The sequence below is a fragment of the Peromyscus eremicus genome, chromosome 2 (assembly GCF_949786415.1).
Source record: "Peromyscus eremicus chromosome 2, PerEre_H2_v1, whole genome shotgun sequence".
Taxonomy (NCBI): Eukaryota; Metazoa; Chordata; class Mammalia; order Rodentia; family Cricetidae; genus Peromyscus; species Peromyscus eremicus.
In genome coordinates, this window is record NC_081417.1 from 3098188 (window position 1) to 3112335 (window position 14148).

Below are 14148 nucleotides of genomic sequence, written 5' to 3' on the forward strand. Positions count from 1 at the left end.
AAGACGTAGCTTTGACATGATTTTAAGACTCTTATTGTCTCTGGTTACATTTCACCTTGACACCAATTCAACGTGTGTTACTGAGTTGGCTTTTAGTGTTGAGTAATGCATTGCCCTTTACAGGCTGCTGTGAGGACAACTGCCATCATTTTATGAATAAAACTCACTATCACGATGCTAATTTAGGCAAATAACCTGAAAAATTGAGTTCATTAATAAATTTCTTCTGAAATTTAAAAGCATTACTTTATCATGATCTAAAGCAAGGCACAAGGGTTGAAAAGATGGCTCTTTCTGCTCTTGAAGAGGACCTAAGCTCAGTTCACAGCACCTACATGGTGACTCACAATCATCTATAACTCCTGTTCCATGGAATATGATCCCTTCTTGTGATCTTCATAGGCACCAGGCATGCATAAATAAATGCAAGCAGATCATTCAAATACATAAAAATAAAACGGAAAATCTAAAACAAGGCATAACACAATACCTCTCTCTCCTCCTCTGTCTTTCCATGGGTTTTGCTATAGTTGATGGGCACATCCCAGCCTTCTTGGTCACAAAGAGCCTGATAGAATGTGGCATTGACAAGAAGGCTGCTTGCTTTAAACGGGGAAGAAGACGGGGTTGTAATTGTAGTGTGAGGGGAAGTTGGGGGTATAGGCTTGTCCAGGATTCGGGGTTTTTTCATGCTTAAGTCCAATGTGCCATTTTCATCCACTTCTATCTCAGCTCCCTGATAGAGAACAGAAACAGAAACAGAAAACATCTCAGCAGTATGCAGTTAGAGGCTAGCCATGTGGGGCTTTTAAAGGATAATTTAAAATGTAAGCTTTTATGGAAGTATATCTGCTTTTAAATTCATCTTTCTGATTTGCATTGGGTAACATTCAATACTTAGGCAGACTTTAAAGAACAGCCCATTAATGTGCTTCATATTTCTGGGTTTAAACAAAGTAAGCTTAATATAAACGAGATGAATTGGGTAAAACAATTTTACATACTTGCATATTTTTAAAGTTTAGCTTCAAAAGTCTTCTACCCACTGGAAGTATCATTCCAAACTCACCATTTTAACATTAACATTTTAACATTAATATTTGTATTTAGCAAAAGTGATGTATAACTTCTCAACTTCCTGAATCATAATATTAATCTAACATTATAAATATGCAAACCAAATCAGCTAGAAGAGAATTTTCCAGAATGTTGTAGGATTAGGAAAGCAACATGCACCTTAGACAATCTCAACTGGAGAAGTGTGTTAGCTGATTTTGTGTCAACTTGACACAGCTAGAGTCATCAGAGAAGGAGCCTCAGGAGATCCAGCTGGAAGCCATTTTCTCAATTAATGACCCACGGGGGAGGGCCCAGCCCATGGTGGGAGGTGCAATTGCTGGGTTGTGGATCCTGGGATAAGAAAGCAGGCTGAGCAAGCCAGTGAAAGCAAGCCAGTAAGCAGCTCTTCTCCAAGGCTCCTGCCTCCATGATCCTGCCCTGTTCAAGTCCCTAACCTGACTTGCTTTAGTGATAAACAGCAGTGTAGAATGACGATTTGGAATGAAGGCATTCGTTTTCTAGTGCTTCCTGTGAGACTTAATAGTGATGAGACTTTGGGATCCTTTGGGATCCTTTGGCCAAGCTAATTGTTTCTGAGGAGTAGTCTTTCTGTTTGGGTAGTAGCTACTCCTGATTTGCACTGTAGGTGGCTTTTGTTAACATTATCAGAGCTCCCCAAAGCTGGAAAAACATGCCTGTCGACTCTCCAAATGAATCAAATAACCTTGCTATTACTTCTACATCACCCATCAATTTATAGTTAACTTCTTGACAAGTTCTTGACTTTTCCTTTTTAGTTGGCAAAGGAGACATCTTTTTGACTATGTGAGCAAGATCCTTACTCCTGCAGTCACCAGATACTGTTTTAATGATCTTCTTGTACACAGGCTGGGATCGCTGCTTGTGCTTGTCAAAGTCTCTCTTCTTTTTGTTTGTTTTACCCACAAAGTCCTATCTAGTCGCTCAGCCCATCAGCATTTACGGGAGGTAAATACACTTCTAATATGGCAGGCTAAGATGCTTTGGCCATATCTTTCTGTCCCTTTTTAGTAAATAGTTTAATCTCCTGTGATAGTTTTAAGCCCTGAATTTGACATTACAGCTTATCCAGGATAATAACATAGTAACCACAGCATCTTATGCCATCTGTATAATATCAAATACATTTTTATACCAGCATTAATAAACCACAGTTACAAAAAATCCAAGATATTAACCATATCAGTGCCACCAGCCCCCCTTCTTACATGAGCTCACAATACATTCTGCCAGTTGGGCATCAAAGCAATTTTTTGCTTTTGTAGCTGATGTGTAACTATAGCAATGAAACAGAGCAATAGTAATCAAGTTTAATGGCCAACGTAAAGTAAAATGCTAAATATTGTAGTTACTGACATTTTTCATAAAAAATAAAAAACTTGGGTTAAAGCTGCACAACCAACATTCACATAAAATTCCAGACCTCTGTGACAGATGGCTTAGGAAAAAGAAGCCATGTGACTGGGCTGCAGAGTTTTATAGTGCAAAACCCATAAATAGTGCAGATTTAGCTTTGAAAAATACCAACTATTCCAAGAATAGTCTCATATATATGTATATGTATACATATATATTAGTTTTTATAGAAGTATTTCAAATATTGTTTAAAAATTAGAGATTCTAGGAGCCATTATAATTATTTGTGTTGTATAATTAGAGTTGATTAGAAAAATCTCACTCCTAATGTTTGAAAAAGGTGTCTCAGCTTCCTGCTCGGGGCACCTGACTTGGGGAAAATGGATGTCATGTGCTGGGGACAGGAGTCCAGATGGGCTTTAAGTAAGTGCGCAGATGCATCTGACAATTACTCTGTAGCAGGAGAGGCCCTTTCTAACCACGGTGGGGATCACACACTCACAGCATGGGTTTTTAGTCAGAGTAATACCACCAGGCACCATTTTTCTATGCTTTGAACTCTAAATGTCAGTACAGAAATCTAAGTGGTGGGAAAGGCTAGTGGAGAGGCAGGGCCAGAGTTGCAGCTGAGTTGGCCCTTCTCTCTTACACCTTCTAACACTTAGATTTCTAAAGAGCTATTTGGGGTATTTAATTGAAGTATTTATAATTTAAATTTCCTGGGGCTGGCTATATACCTTCCAGCTTAGGAGGGACAACATAGGCCATCTGTTGATGCTGCCTTTGAGATGCCCACCTTACTGCTGTGGATGTGTTCATTGCATTACTGAGGACATGCACAGTATACTCATAACACTACAGTATAGAGAAAAGAGAATCTCAAAACAGATTGTTGTGGCTTTCAGGGGCATATTTTATGGGTAATGACTTCTAATGAAAGGTACCAAGTTTATTACCAATGATGGTGAAACCGAAGGTTTACAGACCTAGTGTTGTAATCATCATTTCTCCTAGAAGATAAGTAGTGCCATAGATGTCCAACAAAAGGATATGATTAGTGTAACCGGGGCACCTCTGTTAACGAGAACATTACCTGATCAGTGAGACAGTAATTATGAGAACCAAAGAGCAGGTTAGAAAGTCTTATACAACTGAAGACAGAAAGCATGCACTCTATTCTTACTCAGCAGTAACTAATTGCTATCACTGTAAAGATGATAAACATATGAAATATATTTATAACACAGAATTATGCAGTGCAGAGGAGAAATGACTAATCCAAGGTGTGAAATTGAAATGAAATTTAGAGATACTTCCCCAAATTTCTAGGCCTTGTTCAAACAAAACAGATATTTTGAATTTGAAATCATGGTCTACCAAGCTCTTAGTTTAACAGTGTATGAGCCATAAAGCACTTTAAAAAATAACTAAGGCTGTGTGTGAATTCAAATTTTATTTCCAGCAATTATAGTCATGCCACTCACAGAAAATCATTATTTCTGTACCACTATTTCTTCCACTGAAAAATGGAAAATTATTATCTATGTTAATCTTTAGGAAGATTTAAAGGGATTCACATGGTCAGAGAGCTATGAACAGTATGTAGCACATAGTAGGTATTCTACAAATCACAATCCCCAAAAAGACATAGCCCTCAGCTATTCACAGGGCTAAAGAGTCAATATTTCATTTCTTAACTTGTCTTGAGGCAGGATCTTGCTACATAGCTCAGGATGGCCTCAAGCTCATGGTATCCTATCTCAGCCTCTCTGGTTACAAGCTGAATCACCATGCCCATCAAGAAGCTAGTTGTTACATATCTAGTTACAACACACTTACACAGTCAGTTTTTTATGGTCCCTGCCTCGAGACCCTCATCTGATCTTTCATTCACAATGTATAGTACAATGTGTTCAGATGTTAAAATATGCTTTGGGTTCTAACCACCCAGGACCACTGGAGTATTACTGTGAGCAGGCAGCACTAATAGCATGCTGTTTCTAGGCCTCGTACAAGCAAAAACAGACTTTGAACTTTAAACACTTCAAGTAAGTGTCAAATTTTTGTTTTCTTTTAAGGAACTGTGCATATGTCATTTTGTCTAAGCAGGTGGGAAAAACACCAAAACAAATAACAGAATGCTTGGCAAGTGGCAGTGACGAGGATAAAGATAGACATGAGGCATGTTCTACCTCTATGTATTAAAATCGGCTGGTGCAGCTCTCAGGGGCATTGACAGAAAGTGCCCAGCAAACCTAGGATGCTCACTTTCTATCCATCTACACTCATGACTCTACTCTTACCTAGAGTCACAGTGGTTGGGCAAAAGCACCTTAAGGGTATGTGACATTGTGACCAATTTATGTTTCCAAACTCATATTTATGCCAAATAAAGATGGAGGACATTTTCTATATCTTAGAACCAACAAAAGTACTGGAATAAAAAGAAAACTAGTATTTCAGACAAGATTACCTTTTAATCCTTATGATATTCACTAGGAACTAAATGTACAAATTATTCTCTCCTTTCTTAAACAATATGAATGAGACCTGGTGGTATGAATATGTTATTCGGAGATAAGATAGTATTTTAAAACAAATAGTTTCTCTTAATATCTAAAATGTAGTGGGCTCTGGGTTTGGAAAGTGACAAGTCATGTTAGAAATGGTCTGATGTTCTTTGCACAGATATGATGTGTACCTGATGTATAGAGAACACAGGTTGGTTAAATGGACAACAGTGTGGATAGCAGGGTAAATTATGTATATCATCTGTGGTGGTCTGAATGAAAATGATCCCCATGGATTCATAGTGAGTGGCACTATTAGGAGGTATGGCCTTGTTGGAGTAGATGTGGCCTTGTTGGAGGACATGCGTGGGCTTTGAGTTTTCAGAAGCTCAAACTAGACCCATTGTGTTACTCTTCCTGCTGCCTGAGGATCTAGATGTAGAACTCTCAGCTACTTCTCCAGTACCACATCACCCTGCATACTGCCATGCTTCTGACCTTGATGACAATAGACTAAACCACTGAGCAGTAAGCCAGCACTTGTTAAATGTTTTCTTTATAAGAGTTGCTGTGGTCATAATGTCTCTTTACAGCAATAGAAATCTTAACATCATATTTTTATATTTAAAATGTGATAGAGACTCAGAGTTCCCTTGCTCCTCTGAAAATACTCTGAGTGTTTTGCAGATCACTAATTCAGAATCCTACTTAGTGTAGAGTCAGTTGTGTCCTTGTAGAAAAATCTGTACTGCCTGAGGCGATATTTCAGCACTTTTAAGGTTTGTAGGCTTTGGCCTACAGGCCGCAGTGTGCTCTTCAATTAATTCTCTGATCGGTGCTGTAAGCAACCAAAGAGATGCTCACAGCAAATATTTCTGGATGGGAACAAGAGGAAAAGAAGTGACCAGCCATCTCCGGTTCAAATGGAAGGCACTGTGAAGCCACCTGTGCATGCCCCAGCCACCACAGGCCCACCTCTACCTCAGATGTCCAGGGGCGGAGCATTTCTTTCCTTCTGCTTATTGGTAAGCTCATTGAATCCAGAGTCTGAAGCTCAGTCTGAAGCAGTGATTCTCAAGCTCTCTAATGCTGCAGCCCTTTAATAGAGATCCTCATGTTGTGGTGACCCCCCACCATAAAATTACTTTTGTTGCTACTTCATAACATCAATTTTGTTTCTGTTATGAATCAGAATGTAAATATCTGTGTTTTCTGATGGTATTAGGTGAGCCCTGTGAAAAGGATATTCTATCTCCAAAGGGGTCATGACCCATAAGTTGAGAACAACTAGTCTTAACCAGTGGTGAAGACAATGCCAGTGCTTAGACTACACTTGCCAACATGACTTATATACTGACATAACTATAGAACAAGAAAACCTGTTTTCTGCATTTGCATCTAAATATGAAGCATAGGAGATCTTATGGGAGTGAACTTTCAGAAATAAAGACATTAACAACCTGTGATAGAGAGAAAAACTCAAATCTCCTGGAGGAAGAATGAGGCCGACATGCAATGCTCAGGGGCAGATGGCATCTAATCCCATGTTTGCTGGCAATAGCAAAGCCACACATCCAGCATGGTTTGCTTAGATGCAGGTCTGCAGAGTTAATTAACCAGTTTTTGTTTTGTTTCTAAAAGAGTTGTTTCAGCAAATTTGTGAGAAACAGTTCTATATTCATAACACCAATGAAGACAGAGTTCCACAAGTTGGTACAATTGTGTGAAAATGTGAGTGCTATGCAGTTCAGCAGTACTGTTCACAGTGATGCTGAAGGAAGCCATAACTATCCTTTGTTAACAACCATTGTGTGAGGTAGGTACTTCTCACAGGAAAATTTTTTTGAGATCTCTGGCAGGTATAAGTAGCTCCTTTCAGAAGCTGAGCTAAGCCCCTTCTATTTCCACTGTCCACATCCAGGCATCAGTGCAGATTGCAAAGAGATGTATTGGAGAGGACATTATCTTAGGAATACCAGGTCTGCTGCATAGAGTCTCGTTGACACAGGGAATGGACAAACAGACATTGGAAAAGGATTATATGGCTTTTTGAAATATGGTGGTTAAGCAGGTGTTTCTCTGATCAGAAATGTGTTTTTAAAAGAGAGCAGACTGAATAGAAAACACCACTCAACTGTTAGTCATCTGTGTGTTACTTGCTTGATGTCAGCAATTAAATGGACCCTGAAGATCTGAGGTGAAAGGAGCATTCTGGGGACCCGGGAAATGTGCACATGTGCAGCATTTGTCCTAGCAGTGCCACTCATCTGCTTCACATCAGTAACTGTGATGGCAGACCCCATTTGCTATGAAACAGAGATTAAGTCAGGCACACAGCACTAGAAAGGAAGTGCTTTCTAGTATTTCTGGAACCAAGTATCTCTATAATAGTCTTAAAAAAGAAAAATAAATCAGACCTTAAAATGTCAATTTAAAAATAAAGTTGTGTTTTAAAATCCCTCAAATTCATCTCCTGTGTCAGTAATTTGTGACTGGCATTATGAATTCAGAGAGTCTGATATTTTCTCCTTATTTTTAGAGGATATATTTTTTCTTTGTTTAAGAACCTCATTTGTTTAAAGACTGTTTTTGAGTGGGTTTTGGCAACCATGTCTTCCTGGGGTTTACTTGGCTTGGCTTCTTCCAGAAGCCAATTCTGATTCTTCTGTCAAATGCTTGGTGGCACTATGCTACCTGCTCTCCTGAAGACCTGGCATAGCATAGGCAAGCAGCTGACCACACAAAGATAGGGCTGCTCTTAAAGGGAAATGTCTCAGTTTGCATTGCACAGACTTCAGGGTCTGAGACTCACTCAGGAAATCTTCCATTTTAAGCGAGGGTGGAATCTGTGACAAGAAAATATCTGGGTGCTCTATATCGGCAGGCTTCTAATCATCTAGTTAGGTGATAAGTTCTTTGAGTGAGGCCATCTGAGTAAACAGGAGAAACACTCAGCCCTTACTGCCTTCCCTGTGGCCCACTGCATGCAGGGTTTTTGTGCATTTATTAAGTCACCATAAGTACAAATAAATATTTCCCACAGTTAGAAAGGAAAAGCTATGGAAAATATGATTAATCTCTTAGGAAATGTACTGTGTTCAGAAAGGTCCTAGAATTTGATTCTGGATTGAACATTAAAGCCTCTAGTCTCCTTAGTCTGATGAGTCACTGTACTGTGGGTCTCATGAGAACACTACAAACTTGATGTCCTCATGCTATGCAGTGGTGACATGTACAACATAACTCTATGGTCAGTTTCAAAAATGTTCCACCAGCCACTGTTTCTAAATGGCTTTGATCTGCAGACGGTGAAACAGCTTCCACAGCACAGATGCATTTTAACAGTAACTCTCTTTCCTTGTTCACCAAATACCTCAAAACAGAAACAGTGATGAGATTCTCCTCAACAACCTCATAAGTCACTGATCTCCATATGACTGCACCTCCAAAATAAGCCCACCTTCCTTCCTTGAATCCTTTGAGAGCTTGTCCCTGCTTGGGTAGGGAGTAGGGGAAGTGAGTGGATGCAGTGAGGAACACGAAAGGCAGTTGATTCTCGAGTCTCACTCGCTGGCCCACCTTCCATGCTCTTGGCCTAGCTTACCTTGGCACGCAGGCTCTGTGGTTTGTTGGAGAGGATGTCTGTGGCTTCCCTGCAGCGGGTGGAAAGGTTCAGGATGGCAGCAGCTGCTGCTATGTGGGTGTCTTCACTGCACTGACCATGGCCATAAGAGCTGGCATGGATTGTGCTCTGTGTGTGGGCGCCAGCACTAGGCAGCCCATTAGGAAATTTCACTGGATTTAAAAAATGCTTTGCTGTTGAAGAGAGATTTGATTAGCAATTGCATGTACTCAGCTTCAGTCATCAAAGATTTTTTTTTTAAAGACAAAACATCTTTCATTAAAATAAATTAAAGCAGAACCATTATTTCTTGATACGTTAAATGAAGGTTACCCAGGCAGGTTTCACCAAGGTGCACAGAGCAGATGATATAATTCTTCAAAGATGCTGGTGCCCTTAAGAGTTTTTGTGTTTTCTTTATAGGTGACAGAAACTCCATCATCAATGTTACAGGGGAGGTGTATTGGCAATATGTACGCAAAATTGTAGATTAAAAAAAATTGAGCAAAGCCCATCATACCCAGCAAACAGCTCAGGACCGGCATGTGCACAAGCTGAACAAGAGGAAGACCATGACTCAGGTGTTGGGCCAGGCACCTTTCAGGGGCTGCTCTCACTGAGGTTTCTGCTTAGACAGGGTGTATTTTTATTACTTGGAATGAATGTTTGTTCAATACTTAACTAGGACAGAGTCCTCAGTGACCTGAACAGAGGACAGAGAGAGCCTGTTCTCAAGGTGAAGAGATAGGCCATTTAGTTACCAAGGCTGACTTTCTGTGTTTTGTTTTAGGTATCATGGATTTTCTGAAGGACATAATTATGCATATTTCTCTTCACTGTGGGCTGTTTGTGAGCACCCCTCAAGGTTATGGGAGAAACATCTAAGATATAAAGATATAAAAGCACTTTGCTATTAGTTTTGGATTAAATATGGCTTATTTTAAAGATTCACTTATTTTTTATGAAAAATATTACTGAATATTATTTCTGTAACTACAAGAATATGAAATGTTACTAATTCTATTATGGTTTTTATAACTAAAAACCAAACAATATGAGTCTGTAGTGCACTCTTCATCCACCTTCATGTGAATTAAGTGTATATGCACATGTATACATTGTATACATATAATAAAAATATTGATGCAAATTTGACTGCTAGATAAAACCATTATTGTGTACATTTTTTTTTAATCTAACAAGTTGTCAATGGCTACTCAGGTTTGCTGGGACAACTTTTGATTAAGAATAGGTAGATTTTTTTATTATGTACTTATCAATAATGGATAAACTCCTTTCAAGTTTGCTGACCTATCTGGAAGAGGGTAGAGGGCAAAAACACAAACTTTGTACATGTAAGCATTGCTCTATCCATGGGATCTCCATTTCCAGGTAGGTGTTACATAGCGTTTTAGGTTCCTGAAAATGTGGGTCAATGTGACATAATGAAGCAGACACTGGACTGACAAGATGCCTACTCCATTCAGATGTAAGATCTGAGAGGTTCATAGATTTTTAAGGCTGTATGGCTCACAGAGGACTCCAGGTGGGTGCCTTTCTTAGTGAAGGTGTATTACCCATCATTTCTGTTTCTAACACCTGTTTCTCCATCTTTTCATTAGCATACTTAAGAGAAATGTATACACAAGACCACGAGTCTTATACACTGCACAGATGTTCAGTTCAGCCTTCTGCACAGATGTGTGAGAATACTATTTAACCTATTTTCAAGGTTTATATATTAATTAATCCTTAAATTTATTAGTCAGTGTTTTGATAGTCCTATGTTTTTATCCTAGTAAATTTCAGATTCCTTAAATGATTTTCTGGGATTTTTCAGCTTTCCCTACCTTCAGTCTGATGGCTTTTGATGATTTCAATGTTTTAAATAGTATTACATATTTCATCTTATTAGATTGCCATAACCACAACATGAATTAAAATAATATAGAATAACAGCTGTCATAGCTTTCAATATATTAATCACAATCCTAATTATCTCTTCAGCACTGTTATATTTAGATTCAATAATGGTACTATCTGTGAAATAACTAATAAAATATTCAGTGTAACTTTGATATAAAATTAGTACTAATGGTTATCTTATTTATTTCACTATTGTTTCCTGTCATCTCTAGAGAGCACATTTTATATTTATATTTTAATTTATAAACCCCCCCATACACAAGATGCATTTTAGGGTAATGAGTGTTAGGATTTGAATTTGAAGCTTACATTCAGGAAATGGTGGTGTTTTTTGTCCTTGTCCTGTTTGTAGGGGAGGACGTTTACCAAAAACTTGTGCATCAAAACTGGCATAATCAAATGGTACTTTCCCAAACTTCTCCTGTTCTTTTGATGCAGCAGCTCTTGGAGAGGTGATGGCTTGTGAGCGGAAGTTAAATTCAATTTGCTTCACCAAATTCGTCCTGGTAAGAGGCAAGAAGTAGTTTGAAGAAAATAGAAATTGTTGTCAGGATTTAGAGTAGATGGAATTGCCACTGCCTGACAGTTCACAGAGACACTACTCAGCATTTAGAGAGGATGTGCTCACAGTAGAGTGGATGCTCTAAGATGCAGTGAGACGGGGATGCTTTGGGCTGAGTCTGGTTATGTTGCTGCTCCATGCTCTGTGTCTGGACTGCTACCAGTAAAAAAGGGGTATTTAGTCCTTATGCAGAGGTATTAAATGTATTGTCATTATGTGTGTTATGTATTAAACTGTCATTGTTTCAGGATGTATCTAAATTACTATATTCTATACTCATAGAGTTTTAATAATTGTTCTACTCTAAGTTTGAGTTAAATAGTCCTGTAGATTTTTTTGTGTCTGAACTAAACAGGAACATGGTACCTGAGCAGCAAGCTCTGGCCAAGCAAAGTATAATTCTGCTTAGCTATGGTTTGTGTGTCAAAGATCACAAACAAACACACCTTTCAGGATTTTCAGAATAAAAAATATTTTTCACTTTACAACAAAATAAAATGTTGAAAATGTTTGTGATAACTTGTAGACTGGGTAAAACTTTTCAAATTGTACATTAAAAATATTTGAGGGATTCATATGCAGACCCAGGATCTCCCCAGTTCTTTCAGCTTTTCCTTGAAGGCAGTCTCTACTCCTCTTTGACTCTGGTGACTCCCAGCTACCACACTAGGCTGAGATTCAGGCAAGTAACCTACATCTTCTTCCCTGTCCTCCACACCAGTCCCCCTAGACTTACTCTTATTACTGGTGCTGCCAACAACCAACCCAACAATCCACCTCCATGCCTAGTGACTAAGCCTCTTGGTATGGGCCCAGGGTTCTCCTAGTTCTTCCCAACATCACTCTCGACCTTTCCTAATTTGCTTTGTGACTCCTGATACCCACTGAACAGCTCTCTACCATGGATTTCAGAGCCATTATACTTAATTAGGATACAGATTAAGCAACAGAAACCAAGGACTGGAACACTCACCCAAAAAAGGGTGAGACCAGATATCTGCACCAAGAAATACTCAAAACTCCTAACTCCAGATCTTTAGATCCCAGCACAAAATCACAAACAAGAACAACCATGAAAATATGCCTCTTTTAGAGGCCAGAAACCATATTGCAATAGGCTTACACAAATGCAACTTAGCTAAGGAAGAAGACAAGGACTTCAAAATATAAATTATAAATATGTTTAAGGACATTAATGAGGATATGAATAAATGCCTTAATGAAGACTGAAAAACTATTAACAAACAGTTGAATGAAAATAATTTAAGACATGAAAGTAGAATTTAACAGCAATAACAAAAAATCAAGGAGAATCACTAAAGGAAACTTAAACTAAAATAACATTGGAAATGAAACACTTAGGATATCAAAACACCACCCTTAGAGCTAAACTTCACCAACAGATTAAAAGCATAGAAAAGAGAATTTCACATCTTGATGACAAGGTAGTAAAAGTGGTTATCTCAGTCAAAAAAAAAAAACATTAAATTTTAAAGACAGGGAAAAAAACAGAACAAATATTCAGGAAATTTGGGAAACCACAAAAAGACCAAGCCAATGAATAATGGGTAGAGAGGAAGGAGAAGAAACCCAAGTAAAGGCACAGAAAATATTTTTAACAAAATCATACAAGAAAATATCCCCAATATAAAGAAAGAGATGACTATAAAATTACAAGAAGCACAACAAGTATCAAAGAGATAGGATCAGAAAAGAAACTCCCCACAACACATAGTAATCAAAACACTAAATGTACAAAATGATAAAAGGATATTACAAGCTGCAAGGGGAAAAAGATCAAGTAACATATAAAGGCAGAGCTATTAGAATATCATCTGACTTCTCAGAGGAGACTCTGAAAGCTAGACAGGAATGGACAAGCTCTGAGAGGGCACAGATGACAGCCAGGCTACTATGCCCAGCAAAACTAACAATCACAATAGACAAGAGAAAGAAGAACACTTCATTATTAAAACCAAGTATGAATCTGATAGAAGAGAAAGTGGAGAGTAGGCACTCATTCGCAGAGGAAAAGACTTTCTGAACAGGATACTAATAGTGTAGGCACTAAGATCAATAATTAATAAATGTAATCTTATGAAGCTAAAAAGCTTCTGTACAGCAAAGGACATGATAATTCAAGTAAAGTGTCAGCTTATGAAATAAAAATCTTTAGCAATTGTACAACTGAAAGAAGGTTAATATCTAAAATATATGAACTAAAAAACTTGACACCAAGGAAACAAATAACCCAGTTAAAATGGAGTACAAAGCTAAGAGGAGAATTCTCAAAAGATGAAACTCAAATGCTGAGAAACCATTCAGGGAATTTTGAAGATCCTTAGTCATTAGAGAAATGCAAATCAAAACTATTTTGAAATTTTATCTTACCCCAGTCAGAATAGTCAAGATCAATAAAACAAAGCATCACATTCTAGTGGAGATTCAGGGAAAGGGGAACATTTATTCATTACTGGTGCAAGTACAAACTGGTATAGCCTTTATGGAAATCAGTGCAGAGGTTCCTGAAAAAGCTAAATATTGTTCTCCCTCAAGTTCCAGCTGTACCACTTTTGAGCATATATCCAAAGGACTCTACATCCTACAGAGATATGGGCTCACTCACGTGCATTGATTCACTGTAGTCAGAAATTGAAAATAATCTATTGAAGAATGAATAATGAAATTTTGTACATTTATACAATAGAATATTGTTCACCTATTAAGAATGCAATTACGAAATTTGCAGGTAAATGGATAGAGCTAGAAACAATTATTCTGAGTGAGATAACCCAGACCCCCAAAGACAAATATTGTATTTTTTCTTATACATGGTTATGTGTGTTTTAATTAGAATAATGACAGAAGTTAGGTTAGGTCCAAGGGGGAGGAGGGTATCTTCCAAGGAAGGGGAAATAGAATATAGTGTTATAAAGAGATAAAGGACATGCTAGAATTGGAGGATTAAGGTGAGAGGGGGATGAGAGGTCAGGGTAAAGGAGGAAGTATGAGGAGGAACAATTAACACTAAAGGCCATTTGGAAAGTCATAAGGAAAGCTACTACTATAGGAGC

At 38.2% G+C, this 14148-nt stretch overlaps 1 protein-coding gene across 4 annotated transcripts in view; it reads right to left on the reverse strand.

The window, feature by feature from the left end:
- LOC131904498 (suppression of tumorigenicity 18 protein) overlaps positions 1-14148 on the reverse strand; it is a 61624-nt gene that overhangs the window by 30274 nt on the left and 17202 nt on the right. For 2 of the 4 annotated variants that reach the window (XM_059255621.1, XM_059255620.1), the window contains 3 exons: positions 10822-11015; positions 8569-8780; positions 491-736 (listed from right to left, as the gene is read on the reverse strand). In XM_059255621.1, the coding sequence (XP_059111604.1) occupies positions 491-736; positions 8569-8780; positions 10822-11015 (652 nt within the window). The remainder of the gene's footprint in view (positions 1-490; positions 737-8568; positions 8781-10821; positions 11016-14148) is intronic. The other 2 variants (XM_059255623.1, XM_059255622.1) reach the window with 1 other exon arrangement.